At 39.6% G+C, this 22,671-nt stretch overlaps 1 protein-coding gene across 1 annotated transcript; it reads right to left on the minus strand.

The window, feature by feature from the left end:
• Positions 1-10,832: 10,832 nt before the first annotated feature.
• ccnb1 (cyclin B1) lies at positions 10,833-15,369 on the minus strand. Its single transcript, XM_061801994.1, has 9 exons — positions 15,221-15,369; positions 14,894-15,022; positions 14,545-14,637; positions 14,274-14,474; positions 13,866-14,024; positions 13,553-13,789; positions 13,336-13,476; positions 11,296-11,406; positions 10,833-11,225 (listed from the first exon to the last, which is right to left on the minus strand). Exons 1-9 carry the CDS (start codon positions 15,239-15,241, stop codon positions 11,133-11,135), a joined length of 1,185 nt encoding a protein of 394 aa, XP_061657978.1. The 5' UTR covers positions 15,242-15,369; the 3' UTR covers positions 10,833-11,132.
• Positions 15,370-22,671: the final 7,302 nt, after the last annotated feature.

Genomic DNA, 22,671 nt, shown 5'->3' on the forward strand with positions numbered 1-22,671 from the left:
AAAATACTTTTATAGAACATTAGTTTCTTAATTGATAATTAGCATGCAGGGATCCCATTATTGGCTATAAATTTGAAATTAGTGTTTTTGAACCCACACATAGTGGTTATAAATACAGTTCTACTGCTGTGGTTGGACAAGTTCTTCCATTTGAATCGTGGAAAAAATATTCTGAAGAAATATGCCTCTAAAAGAATGGCATGGGGTGAACATCCAAACTCCACACAGGCAGGGTTGGGGTTTGAACCCTGGTCTTCAGAACTCTGAGGCAGATGCTCTAACCCAGGGATGGGTTAGAGACCAAAATCCCTCCTGCAGTGTGTTCCCACTCCTCCACACAGATCCTACAAGGGTCACAGGAGTCCCGGAGCCTATCCCCGCTAACTACGGCCGAATGGTGGACTACACCCTGAATTGGTCGCCAGTCAGTCGCAGGGCACATACAGTGAAGGAAATAAGTATTTGAACAAGCTGCAATATTGCAAGTTCTCCCACTTAGAAATCATGGAGGGGTCTGAAATTTTCATCGTAGGTCCATGGCCACTGTGAGAGCGATAATCTAAATAGAAAAATCCAGAAATCACAATGTATGATTTTTTAACGATTTATTTGTGTGATACAGCTGCAAATAAGTAATTCAACAGATGAGAACACGAATGTTAAGATTTGCTACTGTAGCCTTTGTTTGCAATTACAGAGGTCAAACGTTTCCTGCAGTTGTTCACACACTGCAGGAGGGATTTTGGCACACTCCTCCACACAGATCCTCTCTAGATCAGACAGGTTTCTGGGCTGTCTCTGAAAAACATGGAGTTCCAGCTCCCTCCAAAGATTTTCTATTGGGTTTAGGTCTGGAGACTGGCTAGGCCACGCCAGAACCTTGATCTGCTTATTACAGAGCCACACCTAAGTTTTCATGGCTGTGTGCTTCGGGTCATTGTCTTGTTGAAAGACCCAGCCATGACCCATCTTAAATGCTCTGACTGAGGGTAAGCGGTTGTTCCCCAAAATCTCACAAAACATAGCCGTGGTCATCCTCTCCTGAAAACAGTGCAGTCGTCCTGTCCCATGTGCAGAAAAACACCCCCAAAGCATGATGCTACCACCCACATGCTTCACAGTAGGGATGGTGTTCTTGGGATGGAACTCATCATTCGTCTTCCTCCAAACATGGTTAGTGGAATTATGACCAAAAAGTTCCAATTTGGTCTCATCTGACCACAAAACTTTCTCCCATGACTCCTCTCTATCATCCAAATAGTCATTGGCAAACTTAAGACGGACCTTGACATGTGCTGGTTTAAGCAGGGAAACCTTCCGTGCTATGCATGATTTCAAACCATGACGTCTTCGTGTATTACCAACAGTCACCTTGGAAACGGTGGTCCCAGCTCTTTTCAGGTCATTGACCAAGTCCTGTTGTATAGTCCTGGGCTGATTCCTCACCTTTCTAAGGATCATTGAGACCCCACGAGGTGCATGGGTTTCCACTCCGATTGAGATTGACCGTCATGTTTACCTTCTTCCATTTTATAATGATTGCTCCAACAGTGGACCTTTTTTCAGCAAGCTGCTTGGCAATTTCTCCATAGCCCTTTCCAGCCGTGTGGAGTTGTACAATTTTGTCTCTGGTGTTTTTGGACAGCTCTTTCGTCTTTTCCATGTTAGAAGGTTGAGTCTTACTAATGGGATGGGGTGGACAGGTGTCTTTATGCAGCTAACGACCTCACACAGGTGCATTTAATTCAGGATAATACATGGAGGTGGACATTTAAAGGCGGACTAACAGGTCTTTGAGGGTCAGAAATCTAGCTGATAGACAGGTTTTCAAATACTTATTTGCAGCTGTATCACAAATAAATTGTTAAAAATTCATACATTGTGATTTCTGGATTTTTCTTTTTAAATTATCTCTCTCACAGTGAACATGCACCTATGATGAAAATTTCAGACTCCTCCATGATTCCTAAGTGGGAGAACCTCCAATATAGCAGGGCGTTCGAATACATTCTTCACTGTATAAAGAGAAACGGTTTATGTAAGAAATGAAATTTAAGTGCAGGAGCATTTCGCCAATTTTACCCAGAGAATTGTTACAGTGCTAAGAACTAAGTTTTAATATCTGTTTCAATGAAGTGCAGAACATGAGGTAGCTCAAATAACACAAACATTTAATAATAAGGACTTAAATCATATCTGCATTGGTAATCAAACAAAAAGATATTAAGATACAAAAACTTAATGAGAGCTGGTCAAGAACTGAAGCCTATTAGTATTAAATGGTAGGGGAGCAGGCAATATGATGTGAACAGTGGCCCCCAACACACCCGTAAAAACACATATTTACGCACGCGTGCATGCACGCACACACACACGAACAATCAATGTAAAAGGTAAGGAATAACAGCATACTTGTGGGGAGTCAACACCTGAAAAAAAAGGAAATCAATGTTTGCCCCATATGTCAATTAAATTTCCCCACCAGGGTAAATATGTTTTTCCCTTTTTGTGGAAAATAGAGGCCCAAGAAAAGGTCTATACATTGCACTAAATGCTTGGACTTTGGAGACCACATTACAGAGAGGCTGAATCAGAAATTATGCTGTTTGTTGAAAACAATGCCACACTTTTTTTCCAGGAGCAAGAAACTGTTTTTCGTCAAAGTATGTGTGTGTTAAATTCACACGACAAATAAGTTATTAAAAAATTTTGCATTCATTTGTTGAAGTCGATGTATTGGAATGTTCATGTAACGGGTGATGGATCAACTGTTTGCACTAGTCGCTCTATTTAAATGTCTCTCAGAGTTTGTAAAAGCATTTCACATACTGTCCATCCATTCTTAGCACTGCTTACGTGCTTGGGTCGTGGGTATGAGGGAACCTATCCAAGCAGATTTGGGCGAGAGGCAAGGTACACCCATAATTGGTCCCCAGCAAAGTGTCTACTGTATACTCATTGGACTCTGTACATTACTGAATCAATATGGTTTGCTGACCAAAGAAAATATGATGTTGAGTGAAAAAAAAGTATTGAAGTGGAACCTCTGAGGCTCAATACAATCTGTTCTGGGACACTGGTTAATAGGCATGTGCATCTATAGACCTCAAGGAGTGCTCAAACACCTGCCCTTTTGCGATGGATGAAAAAGGTGCCCTTTCCTGGACACATTTTTTTCTTCATTAATATTGAAAAAAAAAACCCTATAAATTCCACCCAAAGTGTTTTGATATCTGACAGACATTTATTTGAGTCCTTGGGAGAAGTATGTATATGATATGATACATGACATTGATGTTTTATTTTTTGTTTTGTTTGGACCCTTTTTCTGATGAATACTTTTGAATGAGACCCGTCTGATGCTGCAGAAGCTGTCTGCTGACCATGTTTTTTGTTGGAAGATGTGATGGCATAAAATCAGGAAAAGCCTACTTAAACAACTGAGCTTTATTCATGGTTAATTAGAGGCATGAGCTAAATATCCAGGAGAGTTTGAATGTGTGTAATTCTGAACACAGCCACATACTCATTTCTAAGGTGTCATGCAACAACATTATGTTGGTTTACTTTGACGCCCCCTCTCTAAAATATTTTATTTTTTTCCTTTCAGTTGATTTGTACAGGATATAGGTTAACTAATCGTACAAGTTTTAAAATGATTTATCTTAGTCTCATTTTTTTTTAGCCCACTAAAACCTGCCATTTGAAAGGGGTGTGTTGACCTCATATCCACTCTAGCATCCCTTCCCCTCCTTTATTAATAGCTCTATAATTGATTGGTTAATTCTTAGAAATATACAATTAATACATAATACATGTTCTACTGTTCTTTTTTTTCTTAATTGCATGAATAACTTGACGTGTTCCCGTTTTTTTTTAATTGATCACCTTCGCCAAGAAATGTCTGTGCACGTGCCTAATTTTGAAAAGAAAGTGAGCACAGCCAGTGGCTGTGAATAAAGAGGAAAGACCCCAATTGGGCCTTCAGAAGAATTGATGGCACCTAGGGGGTGAACCTGGGATGCTGGGATTCACTTCTGAACCCTCTCGAGAGTGTCGTGGGCCTATCAGCGAAACACTTGATGACGGAAGGAAGCCCACTTGATAACCTGTAGGGTGCCATCACTTATTTGAACATCCACAGAGCCTCATCGGAGCCGAAATATGCATGAATAGAGGGATATTAACTTCTAGTCCTACATAATACAACTTCAAAGTCAATTGATGGCATCATCACACCTTGGAGTGTATAAGTAGCACTACACTAAATAAAAACAAAATCCTGTTATTTTCTCATTGCCACTTGTTTTCAAAATCCTTGTTAAACTTGAGAGACATATTCTGATAAAAAAATTATTAGTATTTGAATGCTTGTTTGAATGCCAAACATCTTAAGTATTTATCACCTTTGCGGTCCGAGTTCCCCGCTTAGGTCAGAATACAGTACATTTAAGATACCACCAGCCACCACTCATGCTCACTGAATGAGTATTCATTAAATTAACACATCAGAAAAACATTAAACCCTTCATTAAAAATGCCACCAAATGCTTTTTAATTTAGTGATGCAATCCTGCATCAACCAAACGGTAATCACACAAAGAAAAAGATTCTCTCTTTGGCAGTGCAAACTGATGATCAGAAATGTATTTTTAAAAAAAGCAGTTGAAGTTAAGGAAGTCACAACATGTAACAAGTGGAGTATTAGAGGTCAATGGTTATGATATTTGTTATAAAATAGATAACATTTTTAGATTTGTGTCAAGAAATACAATGTGATATAAGCCAGACACCCAGTTGGGGTCCACTTCTCATGTTTTCCAAGTTCAGTCAGTATCCATCCTCCCTTCAGCGACTGGTTTTGGCCACCCCACAGAAAATGATCTGGCTCCTCCACTGTCATTAAAAATCATTGTTTGAAGGCTGCAATTATTGATAAGAGTTTATCTGGAAAGTCCCGTTAATCTCGGTAAAGAAAAATAAGCAAAAGAAGAGTTGAAGAGTGCTTCTGAAATTGAAATACGTACACTGTTGAAGAACTGGATGAGCGCTGATATTTCTGTAATTCTGCATGAAAAGGAAATGTTTATTCATTTATAATGACTTTAAATCTATTACAACTACATTCACAACAGTAATATTGTGAATATTTCTCAGCTAGAAATAGGCTTTTTTGAAAATATCTACAGGAGGTATAATGGAGGCCCATTATCAGTAAATACCACTCTTGTGGTCCTAATGGCGAATTAAAGTAGCTCCCCCATGTTTATGCCCTTTAAAATCCAATCGGTAAGCCTTGTGTAATCATCATATCAACAGAGCTGCCAGCAGCTGTTGTTTTCATTGAAGAAAATTGGCTGCTTGGACCTGCTGAGTGTATGGCACATTAATATTTGTGGAATTGATTGTAATCTCAATACACCTTGCCGGGGAGTTCTTCTTCATAGAAATCTATTTACATCTATGTAACCAGCAGCAACAACAAACTTTACTTCAGTGTGTGTATTGAGAGAATCCAAAAAGGTAAATTGTGGAACAGCACAGGGAGTATTTCAAGTCATTGTAGCACAATGTACAAGTATACAGTACTTTTAAGAGTGTAATTGTAAATATTTGTTGATTGATTTGGAAATTCGACACGGAGGCTCAGCTGGAAAGAGTTGGCCTCACAGTTCTGAGATCCCGGGTTTAATCCCGCCCCCGCCTGTGTGGAGTTTGCATGTTCTCCCTGTGCCTGCGTGGGTTTTCTCTGGGCACTCCAGTTGCCTCCCACATCCCAAAAACATGCAACATTAATTGGACACTCTCAATTGCCCCTAGGTGTGATTGTGAGTGAGGCTATTTGTCTCTATGTGCCCTGCGATTGGCTGGCAACCAGTTCAGGGTGTACCCCGCCTCCTCCGTTGACAGCTGGGATAGACTACTGCACTTGTACGACCCTTGTGAGGATAAGCGGCTAAGAAAATGGATGGATGACTTGAAAATTATTTACTTAAAAATAAAGTTTTGTAAGCATTAGCCCTTCTCAAGTTAACCACAGTTATCTTATTAACTATATGCAGAGTGACCTGGGAGCAAAAATCTGTTTTGCTTTTGTGAAATACCTTTGGACAACTTTAGAAATCTCCCTCCTTTCAGGCAATTCAACAAATGTGAGTTTAACCTTGATAGTAAAGATTACTTTCTGTTGAAAAATAAACACGAAGAGGCTTAGGTGGTCTGGACAAAAGCCTGCTTCCAGCACTTTTCTGTAATAAGTCACAAAAGGTGCTTTTGTTCCCCTAAGACACAAAAACGTAAAATGCTCCAAAATTTTAGAACATTTACTTGGAAATCTATAAACACTGTAGGAATGAATGCTGCTGTGTTTGTCTGATATATGGTAGAGTCCAGTCCACTCCCGAAGACCTCACCCCATTTTGCTTTCTGCCAACCTATTAGCACCCCACAGAAATGCTAACAGTTTGTTTGACTTCATGAGACAGCAATTACTGACAGGCTATTTACTCCTTGTGAACAGTTAATTTGTTAGAAGGCTCGTTCACTTCAAGTCATGTTTAGACTGGGAGGAAGACTCAAGTGGTTGACACTGATCTCCAACAATTAGACTTGCTGGAATTCTGAGACTTTATAGGCTTTCTAGGGTTTTCATTCTTGCTAGATCTCAATGCTGACTTGCAAATTCTCACAAATGAGACCTGAAACATGTAAAGGGTTTAAAAAACAAAACAAAACAAAAAAAAAAAATAGTGCTAAGGTCACTGAAGCAAACATTGGCAGAGAGCATGCATTCATGTCCAGAACAATTGAATATATAATATACAAATCAAAGAATCTACAGAAACAACAAAAACAGATATATCTGCTTTTGCATCTGAACTCTTCAATTGAATTTAAAATTGTCAGTCAAGCTAATAAAAAAAGTGTGATATCTCTTTGCATCGTAGAATCCATCCATGCTGCATCCTTCCTGCTTATCTTCACAGGAGTCGTGGGTGTAGAGGAAACCAGGGTGCCCGGAGAAAACCCACTCAGGCACGGGGAGAACATGTAAACTCCACACAGGCAGAGCCGGGATTCACACCCTGGCCCACAGAACTGTGAGGCCAACGCTTTACGGCTGTGCACCGTGCAGCTCCCATTGAAAACAAATACATTGGAAATGTAAGATTCTTTGATTAGGCAAGGTCAATGCTGTTTCAGCCAAACTCATCCAAGATATCTCCTACTCCGGGTAATTGAAAAACAGCCTCTGTCTTTCTTTGCTTACAGTTAGCCAGGAAGAGTTGTTTGAATTGTTTAATGGTTGTATGGTAGTTGTCTGTCGTAGTCATCCACTTTGTTGTTCCTTCAAATCTTGGCCACTGCATTCATGTACATGCCCATTTTACAAGCTGCTTATCCTCACAAAGGGTCATGGGAGTGCCAGAGCCTATCTCTGCTAACGAAAGTTCTCTTTTTCTCAACGTTTCAACTTTTAAGCACTTAACACATACAAGTTGAATGGCAATATTACCATGCAGTATTTCACGTGGATTAATTCAGATAATCCTGGGGGAAAAAATGAATCAAACTCTCTAAATCCAAAGTTTCACTTTTTCTCACTTTCAGACTATATACAGTTTTTTCAACAATCAAGCAAAAAGTAATTTTTAAGCATGATGCGGGTGTATTGTTTATGTTTTTGTTGTCGCCTACTTGGAATTTTCAAGATTGTTGGATTAATTTCCTTTCATATTAAACAGTATGTTTTGAGCAGTGCATTTTGTAAAATCAACACAGTGCTGGAGGTACATCTGTGTTGTAATGTTTTGCTTTATTAATGATATTGTCACACCACAACTCATGTACAGTATTTCTTTCATGTCACATACAGTGAAGAAAATAAGTATCTGAACACCCTGCTATATTGCAAGTTCTCCCACTTAGAAATCATGGAGGGCTCAGAAATTTTCATCGTAGGTGTATGTCCACTGTGAAAGAGAATCTAAAAAGAAAAATCCACAAATCACAATATATGATTTTTTAAAATGATTTGTGTGATACACCTGCAAAAAAAAGTATTTGAACACCTGAGAAAAACAATGTTAATATGTGGTACAGTAGCCTTTGTATGCAATTACAGAGGTCAAACGTTTCCTGGAGTTGTTCACCAGGTTTGCACACATTGAAGGATTTTGGCCCACTCCTCCACACAGATCTTCTCGAGATCAGACAGGTTTCTGGGCTGTCGCTGAGAAACACAGAGTTTCAGCTCCCTCCAAAGATCTTCTATTGGGTTTAGGTCTGGAGACTGGCTTGGCCACACCAGAACTATTTTGCCATAAACAATTATCACTGCCGCCATCGGCGGTGTTGTTCATCGCAGACGACGGCGGCGGCTATGAACAACCCTGCCGGCAATGGCGCACTCAGCCGCCTGTGATAACACCGTAAACCAGCCCGGCTTGGCACCATGATAAGCCACTTCGGCGCCGAACATGACCCACCCCAGCTGAAGCCGCGACCGGCGGATGCAGCGCCAAAGCTGGCGAAGGCTGCCGCGTCGTGCCTCGCGGACATACTGCCGCGGCAGACTCCCACAGAGTATGTATAAGCCAACCTGGCCGAAGCCGTGCTCATCCGTGAGGCACAATGCGGCAGCCTTCGCGGGCGAGCCCGACGCGGAAGCTGTCCGACGCACACAGACATATTTAGCACCAGTTATACGTACGCGAATCTTTTGTTACATTATGAGAGACTGATTACGTGGTCCACCCCAAACTTAGTTTTTTTTTAGTAGCTGTATACACACCTACCTGTCATTTGGAACCCACGAAGCTCTCATCGATTGCACCCGTGCAAACAATTTTTCACGACAAACTAGGTCTCTTGTAAACTTATGAAGGGTAAATCTATCCTCCAGAGTGTTCAAGCTAAGTTCAGCACTGCAACGAGCTGGCATTTTGGCTAGCACGAAGGAACAAGAGCTACCTTCCCGGAGGTAAAACTAATAGAAACAAACGAGTCCACTTGAGGGCAGCCCTGCCATGTACATCACTTCCTGCTTCTTCTCAAAAACAAACCCTTCAAGAGGATTTTCATGGCGGGAGTTACAAAAAGATCTCTCAAAATAATGTTTTGTGGTGAAAAAACACTTGGGTCCATGTCGGCTGCTGTGTTTTTTCTTTTTATGAATAACATACTAAAAATCATGCATTTCATGACAGTGGCCCTTTAAGTATTCGCTAGGCACTACAAATTTACCACGATCCAAAACATTGATTTGGAAACTTGTCAAGGAAGATAGAGCATTTGCCATCTTTAAAAAGGGGGATTTCAAGATTGGTAGAATATATTGAATAAGCATATTGCATCTAGCCTTATATAAGCCAAGCACAGTCAATTTCTTCACATGAAGATTTTGAAATCTGTTAAGTTAATAGCCTTCGCGATGGGACTTGAAGTATTCACCAGATAGGAGAGTTTTGAAAGTTCAGCTATAAATCACTATGCTTTTGGTCTTGAATACATAAAAGAAATGCTAATTGAATATATAAACGCAGTAGGGCTCCAAGATAAAGACTCAGGTCAAATCGTAAAGAGTCCAAAGCAAACATGGTGAAGCAGCATTTAGCCATTATGTGGCATATTATAAAAATGCAATAAGTTGCCAACAGAGATGACAGCACCAACCGTGAATGCATTAAAACCCAGGTTTATAAAAAAAATTCCTTTTGAGAGAAATTCCACAATTTCTGCAGAGAATCTAGAGCCCCTACCACCTCTAAATCAATTAAGTTGCACCATGAAAAAAAAAAAAGGTGGACAAGCAGAAAGGAAAATATTTAAGGTTACAGCGACATCTACATCATTTGCGTTGAACATTTTCAAGTGAGCATGGGGAAAGTGAAGCAGCTGCAAATGTACGGTTTGGAGAACAGCTAAAGAGGACTCAAAGTTGTCAAAGTCATGACTTCAGCAACCAAGCATGAAATCTCTTATCAGTAAGTGAACATTTTGCTTTTCAGGACAAAACAAAAATGAACCAACTTGCAAATCTGTAACACAACAGATGGTTCAATGCATAGTTAAGTCAGTTTGTCATAGTGCTTCATTTTATATGAAAAGTCTATAAACTGTGGTGTTGGATGATCTCATTTTAACTGACTCCCTAAATCAGTAGCAGGTCTCAGACAAAATTGCCTTCAAGCCATTAGCAAGGAGATTAGGGAATGATGAGCACTGACTTAGCTCATGTATACAGCAGGTGCTCCTACTCTGGATGGCCCCTGGGGGCCCTCTAGGGCATGGTAGCATCAGGGGTCAAAAATGGTACCACCAGGGTCCCAGCTGTGACTGGAGATACAGCTATCAGCATAGTCCATTATCTTATATAGCACAATTGCATTCTACTGTACATAGACCAAGTCTTAAATTTCACCTGCACCAAGGGAATTTAGTAATTGCATAGTACGATCATTTTAAAAATCAGGCAATTGTGATTTTAGTTCGGCAGTATATAATTACAAGATGTTAAGTTGCAATTTTTTTTTTTTTTTTAAACAAAAATTGAGCCATGTGTTCATCTTAAGACTTTAGTTAAGCACAGCTTAACGAGCAGTTTGCAAACAAACATCGTACATAAATCATAAACGCAAAGTGGGTTGGATTTTTTTAATCCTGAAAACTGACTTCGAATTTACCATTAGTGAGTGACTGAATGTATTAAAAAAAATTGTAAAGACATTAAATATGACAAGCTTTCATAGTAAAGAGTACCCTCTGCTGGCAGGAAACTAATATCACATGTTACTGCAACCTCATCAGGGGAGAAAATTGTAGACTAGAACTTCTGGTCAAAACATTTAATTGCAAACACATTCAAGAATGTACACAACTTGCTGTAAATTTACATAACTTGAAGAGCAGAAAAGGGCATCAAAAATCTGGTCTTGTTGGGCAAAAAAAAGGTAAGTTGCAAACAATTTGGGATCATTACCAAAAGTAGCATTTGACAGATTAAATGATATCCATGTCAAGATTAAGAATTTAAGAGTTAAAAGACTTAAAATAAGGTTTAAAAGCTTTGGGTTGAGAAACAAGGTCAAATCTGTACAAAAAGTTTCACAAGTTTAAACTCACTGTTTGAGCTACTTTGCAAGATCTTTCACTACAGAAGACTTTAGCTGTGAGATTGTTGCAATTCTCTTATACTTTAAAGATGAGTACTTTGTCTTGACAGCCTGTAAAGGAAAGCCAAAATTACTCAAAAATGTACTCTAAAGTAAAGACAGACATGGTGCAGCCTCTTACCATATGCTTAGTTTGGCCTTCATTCACTTTCACAACATTCTTGGCAATGTGGGCCATGACAGGTATCAAAGCGTCTGGGGTGTAGTCCATGTAGTGCTGCAGAGTTGCATCCTACAGAGTCAAAACAAGTGAGTGTCAAATAGATTTAATAAATCTATGCCAGCAAAATGACAAGCAGACCAAACCTTAGACATGGTACAATTAAGCTCAGCATCCCGCAGAACAGTTCCCATGTGTGTTCAATTAAAATGCACAGCCTTCACACCGAGTCTCTAAATTTCAAATTCATACTAGTGTGCCATTAATTGGACACTAGATACCCCCTTAGGTGTGATTGCGAGTGTGGCTGTTTGTCTCCATGTGCCCTGAGATTGGCTGGCAACCAGTTCAGGGTGTACCCTGCCAGCACTCCTTGTGAGGATAAGCGGCTAGGAAAATGGATGAATACTCATTTGTAGTCACAACTGGATATGTAGAGTCTTCACATTGCACACAAATTGCTACAATGCTAAATGTGACACAATTTCCATTTTTTTTTTTTTTAAATGTTATGGTTGGTAAGAAAATTTAAATCAACCTAATTTAGCTGCTGCAGTGTGAGGTTTTACAAAAGTTTTCCCTGAGTGACCAATTAGTCTGCAGTCATTTTTTATAGCTAAAAATCAAACCCTTCACTGAATATATTTCCAGGTTTGAGCCACACTGTCTGAAGTTAGCAAAGTATGTAAAATAAAATGTATACAGATGGGCTTTTAGATGACAAACCAGATTTGGCCACTTATCAATTCCTTTTAGAAAACTACGGGTTAAGAACTGTAATCAATATACAACAAACTTCTATGCAGGCTCACTCAGGGAATGCAGCTAGTCACGAATTGTGCAGGGGCAAGCAGTACCACTTACTGTATTTGCAACTGTGGTTAAACTGAAAACATGCTTAACCTAGTTAAGTTTGGCATAACAAAAGGAATATACACTGTAATGTCTCAAAAAGTCAGAGCACATTATATTTAGGTGTGGATTGGGGGACGAAAAAAAAAAAAAGTTTCCATAAACACCATGGATGGCATGCTGTGGTGGGAAGATGGGATCACTATTCATGAATGCAGGAGGCATCAGAACTGGACCAAGTCAATGATGCACAAAAGGTAGCTACAATTGATATTTTTCCAGATGGTTCTTTTGAAGTCTTGGCCAAGGATGTGTAATCTTTACCACAACTATGTAATGGAAAGTGTGATTGAACAGTGTAAAATAGTTTAAGACTCATAAGCTTTATCAACTATTAAAATGTTATGCCAATGAGTCTTTTGGTTGGTTGAGGGACCAGGACAAGTGTCCTGTGATACATCAGTACATGCACAGAATTTTGAAAAATACAAGTACAAACCCAGCAAAATAGAAATTCATATAGTTCCCAATATTTTGAGCATATGGGTTGCAGCAAAATGGTGGTGTGCATTGTTCATTGGTAGAAGGCTTTCCTGATTTGAGAAATTAGTGCTGCTTTATTCTTTTGACATCCAGCAGTCAATAAAGTAGCAACAGGCAATTTACCACTGCTGGATAGGATGAGTGCAAGATTGGATTTTCTGATCACTACATACAAACATTGTGCATAGATTCTCGTGCCAAAAGTGAGCATTTTGGAAGGCTTGTCTGTCACTTTGACTGCCATCCTAATTTATGTTTGAAAGCGTACCATTTCTGGTTGCAATGGGTCATCTCATGAGTAAATGAGACATCCAATTGAAACCTTTGAAGTTTTTCCCCGGATTACTGAACTATAGCAATTCACCTAATGCCTAAATTTCAATGACAATTATGCATTTTGCTTACTTTAACCACTCATTCCATCACCATTAGAGCTTCAATTTGTAAGTGTTTTGAGTTAACCTTGTAACAGCAAGCATTCTGTTTCAATACCAAAACCACAAACCAGTCACAACATTTGGCAGCTGTCCCCCACCCCCTAATGTGATATGACAATTTGTCTTTATAAAAAGATTAAGTAAACAGTCATTGGTGTACAACACTTACCCATTCACCAGCATCCAAGAGCTTGAGCGTAAGCGCCATAGCTGCACTGGCCACCAATGAAGGAGGGTAATGAGCCATTTCATAGTCGACCATGGTTAACTCAAGCAAGTATTTAGCCAGGGTGTGTTGCTCCGTAGTTACCTTTGAAGACATGAAAGACAGTTTAATGTTTCAGCCCACAGAAGGGTTGGGGGGGAATGTAATTTTAGCAACAAACTTCATGAATCTTTGAGGCCCGTCGAAGGAAATGCAGGGGAAGTGGGCGGCCGAGTTGAAATTTCAGCACGCGCAGGATGGTCATTTCCATCTCTCTAATTTGGGCAGTGGTGTATGCCCGGTCTGTCACAAAGGCAAAGTCTGAGATCTCTGGTGGATACATTTCCTCATATTTGCAAGCCAGAAACATGGCAGTAACACCAACGAGCTGCAGCTGTTTCTTTGAGACTGGATTATCCTTCGAGAGTGGAAAACCAATCGTTACCGTCACATTTTGAGTTTCTTGAGGCAAGTGCACCATGATGAGGACTTACCTGAAGAAATCGGTCAATTATTCCCACAGTCATGTACACAGTTTCCTGCAGCAGGCGGAACTTGAGGGATACTTGAACTAGCCAGTCAAGAAGTATGGCCCGCATGTTGCCAGTCACTTCCTGGCCTTGGAGGTAATTTTCTCTAACATTCTGCTCAGCCTGAAGATGAGACACTTTACATTTGCAAGATGTGTTTCACTGTATGCAAACTAAAGTATATCACCTTTATATAGTAGGATTTTAGGACAAATTAAAACTGCATGAATACCAAAGCATTAACACCCTTGTACTCTACATAGAAACTTCAGAAGACTGACTCAGTCCCTAAAGGTGCAAAGAATTGAAACTAATGAGGCACAGAAGTAAAGGATTTCCAGACTCATTAGCAAGAATCAGCACATTTCTCACCTCCAGTTGACGCATGTACTTGTATATATTTATCACATATTCACTGCAGAGCATCGGATTGTCGTAGTCGTCGGCATCCACATCCCTGACAGCACTGTGCAGAATGACATCAGAAAATGCCTGGCACAAATCAGCTGGCTCACAGCCTGAAGTCTCCATTGGACTTGGGGACAAGGGCTCAGGCTGAAGCTCAGGTTCAGCCTGCAACAGTGACAGGAAAATGTGCTCAAGCACTTTTCCTCCATTAGCTACCTTTGATAAAATAACTAACCTGTACCACAGGAACATCTTTAAGTTTGGACTCTGCCTTTTCAACCACAACAGGAGCCTTTGTCTTTTTAACAGGCTGGACCTTCTTGATTGTCTTGGGGGAAAAAAAAAAGGGGGGGGTGGAGACAAGAAGGGCATCAATTAAATAAAAACATTACTAAGCAAAGTCTACTGTGGCAGGCTTTGAATTTTTTTTTTTTTTTTTTTTTAAAGAGGATGCGTGGGTGTTATAAAATGGCTGCAGGATCGTGATTACAGCTGCCCCAAAAGCCACGGCTACTGTAATGCTAAACTTTTTTGAAAGTTGCTCGCTTAAAAGTTATTCCCAGTATTTTGATAAACAAAAGTACCTTCTTCTGTGGCTCTCTGGTAGCTGGGACGTTCCCAATTTCCTCAAGGGCGGCTCGCGTCTTGAGTGCTGGCCCAGTACCTGTACATGTCTTTCCAGCTAGATTAGTTCTTGAGGAAGCCAAGCGGTTCTGGGTTGGAAGGGGGGGAGGAGAGAAGGAAAAAAAATGTGATTCATTCCCACCGTAGCGACGACATAAGTAAGTAGAAGCGCTGCACAGCAGTTCAAGCTAGTGAATCACGAACACAAACCCGTAACGCTTGCGTTTACATCGCTGCAACCAGATACATGAGTTACAACAAATAGCCAGACGGTGTAAAGTACTTACCCTTGTAACACGAAGAGCCATTCTTAAACGTTCGTTGCTTCAGACCGACACAGAGTTATACTAAGAAGTCTGCGTTGCACGATGCTCAACAACTCACACTACACTGAGACGACTGTGTTGGTTTAAATCCTACCGCACTGTCAGCCGATTGGTTGGATCAAACTATTGCAGCACCTGATTGGTCGAGTGGCTCGAAATGCGTTCCCAAACTCCAATAAAGAAAGAAGACGAAAACTTAAATACACCATGCATTCAGGCCTTAAATGCACATAAGAAATATAAAAAATGAAAACATATTCTATACTACTTCATAAACATAATGAATACCAGATTTGACGTTTTCAAATGCCGGTGGTCACATGACCTTATTAAAACTCTTTCCTTTTCCGGTTTTTATGTGACGTATTTCTCTGCAGTTCGTGGTTTTCACTTCATTGTCAAAACTTGATGGTATTGATTTTTTTTTTCTTATAAGCAGTTATGATGTTAATAAAATCACTGCTTAAATGCCTGCTTTTTACCGACAGGCATTTCTTTCATGTTCTCGCATGCACGATCATTTTTCAGCTCGTAATATTTGGTTTGGAATTTAAAAAAAAATATATAAGCACAAATCTCTTTATAAATATTATTTCAAACATCTTACGGGTAAAGCAATCATTCAACAATGATGGTATTTTGTTCACGAATGATGACTTTCTTTAATAATGCTTAACTCCTGGAGAGTATGCAAACGTGTTTGGGGCCATCACCTTTGGTGTATGTCTGATTTTCAAAAGCTAACAAAGCCTTGAAAGAAACTTCGTTATTTATCTCCAAAAGACATGACTGCAGGGAAAGTATGTTTATCCAATCATCCAGTCATTAGACATATATATCAATAGGAACCATGTTCCAGATAGATATTACAACACTACTTTGTTATTCCACACTGGAATCGGTTTGTGGATACTATACCATGGGAAAAGGTCTGACTCGTACTGAGTAGATACCTTAATAATGAACAAAGTTATAGAAACATAATTTAAGCACATCTATGAATTCCATCCAGCTAAATGTTATACAAACAATAATATTTAAGAAAGATATTGATATGACCTGCAGCTTTTGTAATGAATACCCAGGAACAGTTGTCCACCTATTTTGGTACTGTCCATATGTTATTCTTCTTTTGCAAAAACTATGTGATTTTCTTCACAATAATGTTGAAAGGAATATTGTACTTGCATGGAAGAATGTATTGTTGGGCCTCATTGAAGATAATAAAATCCATCCATCCATCTTCTTCCGATTTTCCAAACAAATTCTTGTTACTTTAGAAATCCTTTACTGCCTATGTTGAAACATTGTATCATATAACATGTACAACAAACATGTACATTATTGTAATGCTTTCCATCATGACTTGGATACATTCTTTCAATAACTACTCAAACAAAAAGTTCTGAAAACAATTGTATCCCAAGCCCGGATAAATGCAGAGGGTTGCATCAGGAAGGCCATCCGGCTTCAAACTTTGGAAAAAAAATATAAATGTCCATATAAAGAGTCCAATACCGAATCTGTCATGGTTAACAACATCTGCCCTCGGCACTGTAAACCTGCAAGGCGTTGGTGAAAATTCATCGACTGTGAGTCGAAGACGAAGAAGAGAAGGAGAGTGAATTCCACGGCAGAAAGAGAAGAGGAAAGCGCAGAGCCCTACATTCAAAGAGTGGGGACTTTGAATGGTGGGACTATGACAGGAAGAGCTCGGGAGTTGGTTGACATGATGATTAGGAGAAAGGTTGACATATTGTGAGTACAGCAGACCAGCTGTAAAAGCAGTAAGGCTAGAAGTTTAGAAGCAGGGTTTAAATGACCACGGTGTAGATGGAAAGATAAATGGAATAGGGGGTATTTTAAAGGAAGAATTAGCTAACAATGTCTTGGAGGTGAAAAGAGTATCAGATGGAGTGATGGGGGTGAAACTTGAAATTGAGGGTGTCAAGTATAATGTGATTAGCGGCTATGCCCCACAGTTATGATGTGACCTAGATGTGAAATAGAGATTCTGGTGGGAACTAGATGAAGTAGTTCTTGAGCATCCCAGACACAGAGAGCGTTGTGATTGGTGCAAGATATATCACTGAAAAGTGGAAGTACTCTCAAACGCTTGAGAAAAAAATAAGAGTTTTTGATCTGACTTTGAAAGACACTTGGGGCTGACGTTTTTGATCTGTTTGTGTAAACACATTTGGGGCTTACGTCACCTCTCTTGACAACTTATTCCATCGTTTGTTTGTTTGTTTTTTTGCAGCATAATAGCTTAAAGCTGATTCACCACGTTTGCTGTGGACTATTCACTCCATTATTAGACTGGATTCAGTCGATCTCAAAGCCGTAATGGGTTTGTATTCCAAGAGCATTTCTTTCATGTATTCAGGACCTAAACCATTGAGTGATTTATAGACCAGTACCAGAATTTTAAAATATTTTCTAAAACTAACTGAAATCCAATATAAACACTTTAGAATTTGAGTTATATGCTCTGACTAATGTTTTCTGGTCACAACCCGAGCTGCAGCATTCTGAACAAGCTCCACTTGTTTAATGTTCTTTGTGAAGACCATTACAATAGTCAAGTCTACTTGAGATAAAAGCATGGATGAGCTTCTCCTGCTCCGCTTGACACATATAAGCAAACCTTCACTCTCGATATGTTCTTCAGATGGTAGAAGGCAGTTTTAATAATTGATTTGATATGACTGTTAAAGGTCAGGTCGGAAACTATCAGAATACCAAGGTTTTGGACTTGTTTTTTTCTTCTAAAAGATAGTGAGTCCAGGTATTTACAAACAGTAATCTTTTTTTCTTTTTTGCCTAAAACAATTATGTCAGTTTTGTTGTAGTGTAGATGAAGGAAATTTTTGCTCACTTAGTTATGTATCTGCTATAGACAGAAACACAACACCTCGATTGAACTATATTCATCTGGAGCCGCTGCTACATATAACTGTGTGTCATCTAGCTATGATAGTCAAAACTGAAGTTATGGAAAATTTCACCTCAGGGTAGCATTTACGGGCTGAACAGGAAGGTTCCGAGAACTGACCCTTAAGGGACCCCATCATTGACATTTTTTGAGATTGAGCACTGCCAATGGTTTCAAAGTAGCTCCTTTCTTCCATGTAGGACCTAAACCATTGAAGGACCGTTCCATTTAGTCCTACCCACGTTTCCATCCCGTTTAGCATTATATTGTGATCTACAGTTTCAAAAGCCACACTACGATCCAACAAGATGCTAACTGACTCTTTTCCTGAATCTGTATTCAATCTTATATCATTTAGCACTTTGATTAGAGCAGACTCTGTACTGTGATAAGTTCAGAAAACTGATTGAAGTTGGTCAAAAAGTCCATTTAAATTCAATAAATTGCTGTTTAAAAATAACTTTCTCAACAATCTTGGGTATAAGTGGGGGATTAGAGTTGGGTCTATAGTTTGTTAACACGGAAGCATCCAGTGGTCTGTTTTTTAGAAGACTCTGAGCAACAGCTACTTTAGGAGCTTTTGGAAACTCGCCAGACTGAAGTGAGCAATTGATTATTTGTTACAAATCAGCAACCATTAATTTCACAATCGTTTTGAAAAAGTCAGGTGGTATTGAGTAAAGACAACACTTTGATGGTTTCAGCTGAAGAACAGTTTTTTGGTCGACTGTATCAAATTCTGACATGGTAATAGAGGTTTCACTGGGTTGCTTCAGATGTAGTGTTGTAACATTTTGCTGATTTGTGCTGATATTTGACCCGATGGATCGTATTTTTTTTTTTTACAAAAATAGCAAGCAAACTCATTGCATTTATCAGTTGTTTTGAGTTTTGATTCAGGGGGGTTGTGAGTTTGTCAACCACAGCAAACAGAGTGCGAGTATTGTTGAGGTTCTTATTGATGATTTCAGAAAAGTGTTGCTGTGTAGCCCCAACTAACTCTTGGGTAAAATTACAAAGACACTGTAGAGGTCAGGGGACATAGTGGTTCAGCTGAAAAGAATTGGCTTCACAGTTCTGAGGACCTGGGTTCAATCCCAGCCCTCCCTGTGTGGAGTTTGCATGTTGTCCCTGTGCCTGCGTGAATTTTCTCCGGGCACTCCAGTTCCCTCCCACATCCAAAAAACATGCAACATTAATTGGACACTCTAAATTGCCCCTAGGTGCGATCGTGAGTGTGGCTGTTTGTCTCTATGTGCCCTGCGATTGGCTGGCAACCAGTTCAGGGTGTACCCTGCCTCCTGCCCGTTGACATCTGGGATAGGCTCCAGCACTCCCCGCAACCCTTGTGAGGATAAGGGGCTAAGAAAATGGATGGATGGACTGTAGAGGTCATAGTCAACTTGGAGTTTAGTTTTTCTCCACTTGCATTCTGCTTTCCTACACTTTGATTTAAGGCGCTTGACCATCATTGTGCTCCTCCAAGGTGTTTTAGTTTACCTCAGGATGGTCTTGGTTTTAACAGGAGCCACAGCATTCATAGTATTTGAGATTTCTTAAGTGAAATTATCGGAAATTTTCTCAATCGTCTCAGCATTCAGAGTTTGTGGCACAGCTTCAGTCTCCATAAATGTAGTGGCAGTACTCTCATTAATGAACCTTTTCTGAATTGACATTAAAGTTGTCGTGAATTTTGGAAGAATCCATATTTTAAAAAATAAATAACCATTTCCTCAATGTAAATTGATAGAATCTCAGTATTCTTAGAGATTATCCAGTCTAAGATATGACTTTAAGTGTGAGTTGGACTTTTAATATGTTGAGAGAGGTCCAATGTATCCAGTATCACAAATAGTTCTTTGGTTTTTATATCCATGTTGTTGTCAACATGAATGTTAAAGCCTCATGTTATGACAAAATAGTTGTAATCAGTATAAATAGTTCACAGCAGTTCTGAAAAATCTTCTATACATTTTCTATTATATCTTGGAGGTCTATTAATTATAAAAACAATAATTTTTGGATTACCTTTCACTAAAACACAGAAAAAAATTATATTCCAAGGATCTGAAATAATCCAGTGTAATTTCTTTTCATTGAAACAATGACTTAAAACAACAGCAATACCACCACTTTTTCCCTATTCAACACTGAAAAATGAAAAATGAAAAAATGCATGATTTCAATGGCGAATGTCCGGGGCATGTCACGGACAGTAGATGCAGCCAATATGCCGACCACTTGGGTGTCGAATGACACTACCGCAACTTTGCGCATGGATGACCCACTCTCCGCTCATATTTGTCTTTTATTATAAACATTGAAGTGAATAATGTTATATGTATTTTTCATTTAAATATCTATTTTAGAATGTTTATAGGAATGACAGTTGACCTTTAATAACAAAAAGTCCATATCATTGGTTGTAATGATACCATTTATCAGCATTGATTTATTACCCAATGAACTGACATTAAAAAAAGCTAATCTCACAGAAATAACTGGAGACAATGGACCTTTCCGACCTGTCAATCACTCGTACAATAATAGCCAATCAGATAGGCACATTGTCTTAACCCTTGGCTTGACACGCCGCTCTCGCCGTATTGTCCCACAAGCAATGCTGGTTGTCAGTCGTGTGCGCTTGGAAAAGTTAATGTTATGAAGAAAATGGTCCTCAGATGTTCTTGGGGAACGGGCAATTCTGATGAAAGATATCCTCCTAGGTTACAAGGGGCCCAGTTGATTCATTTTCCAAAGCCTAAAACACAGTTGAGGAAGTGTCTATGATGGATTCAGGCTTGGGGAAAACCACACATACAACTAAATGTGGACAATATCAGCAAACACAAAGATGTATGTTCGAAGGTAAGTGAGGGAGAAGTATCTTCTCTGAGTTGAATTGAATTATTATCAGAGCTTTATACATTGCAGAAGAACAACTTTCACTTTGTTAGTGTATCACTGACCTGCTGAATGAAGTGTGTAATGTTTTATGCCGAAGCGTCAGGTTAGGGATACATAAATGAGCGATGTCGTGACAAGAGAAATGTCTATTTGCCCATTTGTTTCACATCAGACATTTAAGACAGAGCACTGGGTTCGATTACGAGCCAAGTCAAATGAATACACCCACTCACTTATAAAGACTAAAATGATATTACTCGTGATCTTTCCAAGTAAAAAGTACTCACCCTGCTTTACATGCGCAGTACGATTCCACTGAAGTTTGTGAGGCGTCAAACTTTTTTTGCATTGATTACACTGACATTGCGTCCTGCTCCGTCGAAAATCTTTATTCTGTGTACATCCTTGTGTGAAATAGTTGAGACCTCTCTGTAGAACTCTCTTGGACAAGTCTGACGCATTTGGCAAAAAAAACATACCTCAATATTATTTTGAATACGGGATAGACATGTTCTGTTCAATCGCCATTTTCGAAGCTTGTGGGACATGGCTAAGGGAGTGGAGGATCACCATCGGAAAGGTCGATGGTTTGATAGATTCACATTTTAGTCTCACTAAGTTTATATTTCTACTTTTTTTTCATGCCATATCTCTTTGATGAACTATCTGTCCCTGGTAATTACGGGGACAAAAAATGGCTGATCCCCTTAAGGGTCTGAGTTATTCTGGAAAAGACCCTGCATGTGTCAGTCATATTTACAGATAAGATTCTTTATGAGTGGAAGAAGCCCATGACAGAGTACCAAGGGAGGAACTGTGGTATTGCATGCAGAATTCTGGACTGGCAGAGAAGTATGGTAGAATAGTACAGGACATGTATGAGGGCAGCAGAACGGTGATGAGGTTTGCCATAGGTGTGATAGAAGAATTTAAGCGTGACAATAATTTAAGGTGGTGGTGGGACTGCTTTAGGGCTCAGCTATGAGCCCCTACCTGTTAGCAGTTGTAATGGGTACAATGATAGATGAGGTTAGACTGGAATCCCTTTGGAACATGATGTTCGCAGATGACATTGTGATCTGCAGTGAACGCAGGGAGAAGATGGAGGAACAATTGGACAGGTGGATGCATGCACTGCAAAAGAGATGAATCAAGATTCGCCCATGTAAGACTGAATATATGTGCATGGTGGTGATATGTGACAGAAGAGTCTCTGCTTGGATGGAGGGCAAAGTTTACAATACAGTGGTGAGGCCAGCCATGATGTACGGATTAGAGACGGTGGTACTGAAGAGACAACAGGAAGCAGAGCTGGAGGTGGTGGAAATAAAGGTGTTGAGGATCTCTCGAGGAGTCATCAGGGTGGATAGGATTATAAATGATCTCATTAGAGTGGGTCAAAGAGTACAGACTTCAATGGTTTTGACACATCTCGGTGGGAGAGAGTGACTATATCGGTAGAAGGATAATAAGGATGGTGCTCCCAGGCAAAAAAGCAAGAGGGAAACCAAAGAGAAGGTTGACATGAGGGCTTTTGGTGTTAGAGAGGAAGAAGATGCCAGAGATCGGC

The sequence above is a fragment of the Syngnathoides biaculeatus genome, chromosome 17 (genome assembly GCF_019802595.1).
Source record: "Syngnathoides biaculeatus isolate LvHL_M chromosome 17, ASM1980259v1, whole genome shotgun sequence".
Lineage (NCBI taxonomy): Eukaryota > Metazoa > Chordata > Actinopteri > Syngnathiformes > Syngnathidae > Syngnathoides > Syngnathoides biaculeatus.